Source organism: Perkinsus marinus (genome assembly GCF_000006405.1).
Source record: "Perkinsus marinus ATCC 50983 genomic scaffold scf_1104296937140, whole genome shotgun sequence".
Classification (NCBI taxonomy): domain Eukaryota; phylum Perkinsozoa; order Perkinsida; family Perkinsidae; genus Perkinsus; species Perkinsus marinus.
This window is the reverse complement of record NW_003213889.1, coordinates 414,501-418,769: the sequence shown is the minus strand read 5'-3', so window position 1 is coordinate 418,769 and position 4,269 is coordinate 414,501. Positions and strand designations below refer to the sequence as shown.

The window sequence follows — 4,269 nt, the reverse complement described above, 5'->3', positions numbered from 1 at the left end:
AACTCCCTTGAGAATCTTAGCACAATCCTAACGACAAATTCATCAAGGGAAATTCATTCTCCCATTTTTTCACAACTATACCTAATTAATACTGCATAATATTACATGACGATATCATTGGAATTTATATATCAAAACGGCTTTATTAAACTATCATTCATAATTATATAATCTTGTTCCGCCTCACCTGTTTGAAATCATCGCTAGTAGCCGGTACAATACCAGGGCAATCAATGAGATATATCCTCTTAGTAAGAGCAACATACTGCCATACCTTCGTCTCACCTAAGCCAACGATCCTGCCCGCACAGATCTACAACATCCTTACCTGGCACAGGAGCCGCCTTGCAGACCTTCTTCCTCTTCAACGCGTTGATGACCGAGCTTTTGCCAACATTGGGGTAGCCGATCATGCCTATGGATACGTGCCTACATACACATGCGAAATCACAGTCAGATGTGCCGCCCTACTTCCTCTCTTTCAGCAACTGCGCAAACTGTCGTAACAATTGAAATAGAGCCGACTTTCCGAAAGGATTGGTCACACCTGAGGAGGAGGATCGATAATCGTTCCAAATCGACGATCAGCACGGTCTCCTCACTCGCATGGAAGGCTAGGGTGGGGAACTCCTTACTCAACACCTGTACCCAACGCTTGGTCGCCCACGTCGGTATAAGATCGCACTTATTGAGAATCTGAACTGCCAAATTCAACCTCCTCCCAACTGATGCTACCCTTACCAAGACGATATGCTTGTTCGGTCGAGTTCTTCTGATTTCCCTCTCGAGCTTCTGGCATCTGATCAACCATCATAACAAGCGGCTTTTGAAACACTGTGGCGACGGACCTCGTTCCCATTGGATCGCGGGCGTCGATAACCTCAAGGATAACATCACTGGAGTCAACCACTTTATACAGCTCTTGCCAGATACGTCGAGATGTGCCCTTCTTGAACACCTCCTCATTCACGACAGTGTGTCTGTGATGAAAACGCTCCCAAGAAATCCATGCCTAGCCTGGCCGCCGCCACCACCCCCACTACTCTTCATCCCTGAGAACACGATTTTCCTCACAGCTCTTGTCCTTGCTGGGATCATAGTCCTCAGCCATACCTAAAGCACCATAACAAACCCCTCCTCATAAGGCGCTTCCTACGGCTAGCCTTGTTAGCCATCTCCTCCATACTGCCAGTGCTCAGACGTGGTCGCTTACGAGTCTTAGTCGACCCGAACGTCTTGTCAAAGCTGATGGGAACCACCATTCGTGATAGTTACCAAACTAGTTATGCCTACGGTTCCACAGCGAGGAGATTCTTCCGGGCGACCTTTCCTCGAGGTTGCTCACTCTCGTTCTGGCCTTCCGTCAACAACGACATCGGTAGTTTGGACGACTTCAATACCACCTGATGAACTCATGATCCAACAATGAAGTTTCACCCGTTTTACGTGAAGTGCCGTGATACTCTGCGAAAATAGTGATATTGGCGCTACGCAATAGTCGTGGAATATACATATTTTTCACCAATGTTCTCCATATCACGGGTAGAACTCCAATATTCGACATATCATATCACCGAAAGGATATGAGAAAAATGACGTGTTGCCGACGACAGAAGTTGATTCAATGAGATCAGCGATCCGATCGCCGGCTAGAAACTGAATAGTGTCAAAATTAAAACTGCATCGTGACCTCTTAAGCGACGGAAAAATTGAGGCAAGCTCACGCAAGGAATACCTGGAAAGGGTCATTCACGCTCTGGCCAATTTCCTCTCTGAACTTCTGCAACTTTTGCTGACTCAAAACGCGTGTGTTGCCGAACCATCGACGATCGGGGGCGATCCGAGCCGGCCCAGTTGGCTGGATTTTACGCTGAAAATTACACGCTGAATGACACCCTCAATTCTCAAAGATAATACTTTATTCAAATCGGCCTTCTTCAGCTTCTGACTGTACATGTTAAGTCGCTTGATCGTATTCTTAGAGCGCATAAACCCCGGAGAGTTACTCGCGGTTTTCCTGAATACTGGGATTAACCTGTGGACCCTCTCCTCTCGAGTATTACCTGTCGGGATTAGTACTGGCATTGCCAGGATTGAACGCCTTCCCTTGCCCTCTCGACTTGGCGCCTCCTAAACCCTTGTGCCTCGTCTGTTTGGCCATTGACGAGGGAAGTACCCGACGGATAACTTTAAAATTATAATGCTACCTCTCGATTTTTCAAGTTCCCATCGAGCGTTTCAACCGTCCCCGACGATCTCCCATTCCCCGAGGATCGAAGACTGCACTAATATGATCAACCTCAGTCCAAGACAATAGATGTTATCCGAAAATGTATAAGGGATATCTCACTTGATTCCCGAAACGAATCAGCAGTTTGCGTGTCGACGAATTTGGCCCCTTGATAATCGATCATTTGGGCGCGCGCTAGTCTAAAAGTGCTGAACTGTCGAATATAACAACGGAGGCTCTCAATAGCAATGTTCTTGATACCACTTGGTCCTTCTAGAGTGATACTATACCACTGCTTGCTCCTGCGAACTTACACTTCGTGATTTGTCTGAATCTTCGTCTGAGATCGGAGTCTGAGATCGGAGTCTGAGTTGCTCTCTGCGCCGTACTGTGTCCTGTCCGGCCGAAGTCAATTTTGATGCTTTACGTGTTCGAGTCAGGGTATCCTCTCATCGTATACCGCAATGGTTAACCTAGTGCGTGTGAGTGCCCGTGCCGTGGGCCCTATGCGCCCCAACACCAAGCGTGATATCAGACGACTCGGAAGCTATCCAGTTCCCCCTGAATCGAAGAACTTCTGGCGAGGACGTTTTCAGGTAGGTATATTATACAATCGTTTCATGCTGCAAGTACCCCGATGATTACCAGGTGCCCGGTGGACAAATCCAACAAGGCGTTTCGCCGATGCAACAGAAGATCTTCTTCCAGTGGTGGTGGAACCTCCCAACCCGGTAGATGTCTCTGAGTGTGAAGTCTTGGACGCTCTGCCATAATCAGTTACTTCTGGCGTTTTACGAAGTGGTCCGACTTCCTCATACCCTCCCTTATGTGGTATACAGGCTTCTTGATGTGCAAGAACGATGTAGAGGAGGGAACTCGATCGAGGTGAGCCGTTAGTCTATGTTCGTATATCCTCTGGTTCACCCCTGTATTGATAGGTACTGGTACTAACTTCTGCTACTACCTCCTCGTTCATGTGGGAAGAACATCTTAGCAAATCGTCTGATGGCTGTCATCATGGCCGCTGTCTTTCGTCACAATACCATTTCTTTTTCTCATAACATGTTAGTGGATATGGTCAGAGATATTGAGAATAATTTTGGCAGCATAGTAACGGTTATTATCCGCTCTGATCTGCTGAGCCTTGCGTGATCGAGTAAAGTTCACATGGCGTATATGGTCACACTCTCTAGAACGATATTTCAGGGGAAGACTTGTTCGATTGTTAACTGCAACAGTTTCCTAAACTCAACATTCACTTGGGAGCACGAGTCTGAAATTCTCTAGTTGGTGTTGGTGATGGATGTATGGCAGTCTTCTGGAACGTAAAATACCCAAGCAACGACAGTATATGAAGAAGCATTTCATATACCTTTTTCAATTCAATAACTAGAGAGAGCTCAGTGGATGACATTGCTCCCACCTTCCCCATTGCTGTAGACCCAACTAAGTGTTCAACATGATACGAATATTCCATTAGCCTTCTTGCAAGTAATGTATCCATCATCATTGGAGAACTCAATTGTCCATCTCAGCCCCGCCTGCTACTTGAACTCCCCTGAATACAGCACGAGACTCAATGCGGCCCGCAACGGCTCTTAGTGATTTGGAGTTCTTACGAGACTTTCGATGATGTCTATCGGTGCTAAACTTAATAGTGGTTTGTTGTGTGGTGATACAGAGTCTTCTGACAATAGCATCACAATCTATGAAGGTCAATTTATTGGGCTAGGTCAACAAGCGAGCGAATGGTTTGTGTTGTGGTTGGGGTTTTGGATGGATAAGCATTCAGTTATCATTTAGTTAATGGGGACTTTCCTGAACCCACCCACCCGCATCCAGTTAAAGTTAGTTTGGGAGGCACGAGTAGTCAAGCGAGGGTCGTCAGCCAGAGAGTATCGACCTGACTCACTGTGGCTGGTTAGAGATTCATGTAACCTCGCTACCACTACTCGCGCGGAGCGAAGCATCCACTGTTGCAATTTTGGGAATGATTATTCGCAGAATTTCGCGGTTGGGACTTTCGGGTCCCACTCGAT

General features: G+C 46.8%; 3 protein-coding genes across 3 annotated transcripts in view; 1 reads left to right on the top strand and 2 right to left on the bottom strand.

Moving 5' to 3' along the window:
• The window catches only part of Pmar_PMAR023410 (Nucleolar GTP-binding protein, putative), a gene marked incomplete at both ends in the record, with an annotated part of 2,683 nt that extends 522 nt beyond the window's left edge, over nt 1-2,161 (bottom strand). The window contains 12 exons of the mRNA XM_002783243.1: nt 188-285; nt 329-429; nt 472-547; nt 603-696; nt 742-799; nt 849-980; nt 1,044-1,113; nt 1,157-1,245; nt 1,294-1,403; nt 1,736-1,870; nt 1,918-2,017; nt 2,064-2,161. Coding sequence (XP_002783289.1) covers nt 188-285; nt 329-429; nt 472-547; nt 603-696; nt 742-799; nt 849-980; nt 1,044-1,113; nt 1,157-1,245; nt 1,294-1,403; nt 1,736-1,870; nt 1,918-2,017; nt 2,064-2,161 — 1,161 coding nt within the window. The remainder of the gene's footprint in view (nt 1-187; nt 286-328; nt 430-471; nt 548-602; nt 697-741; nt 800-848; nt 981-1,043; nt 1,114-1,156; nt 1,246-1,293; nt 1,404-1,735; nt 1,871-1,917; nt 2,018-2,063) is intronic.
• A 533-nt stretch (nt 2,162-2,694) lies between these two features.
• Nucleotides 2,695-2,965, top strand: Pmar_PMAR023409 (hypothetical protein; the record flags this gene model as incomplete). The annotated part of the gene is made up of 2 exons (XM_002783242.1): nt 2,695-2,826; nt 2,879-2,965. The coding sequence occupies 2 exons, from the start codon at nt 2,695-2,697 to the stop codon at nt 2,963-2,965; spliced, it is 219 nt and encodes a 72-aa protein (XP_002783288.1).
• Nucleotides 2,966-4,029: 1,064 nt separating this feature from the next.
• Pmar_PMAR023408 (vacuolar ATP synthase 21 kDa proteolipid subunit, putative) overlaps nt 4,030-4,269 on the bottom strand; it is a gene marked incomplete at both ends in the record, with an annotated part of 1,025 nt that continues 785 nt past the window's right edge. The window contains 2 exons of the mRNA XM_002783241.1: nt 4,030-4,133; nt 4,265-4,269. Coding sequence (XP_002783287.1) covers nt 4,030-4,133; nt 4,265-4,269 — 109 coding nt within the window. The remainder of the gene's footprint in view (nt 4,134-4,264) is intronic.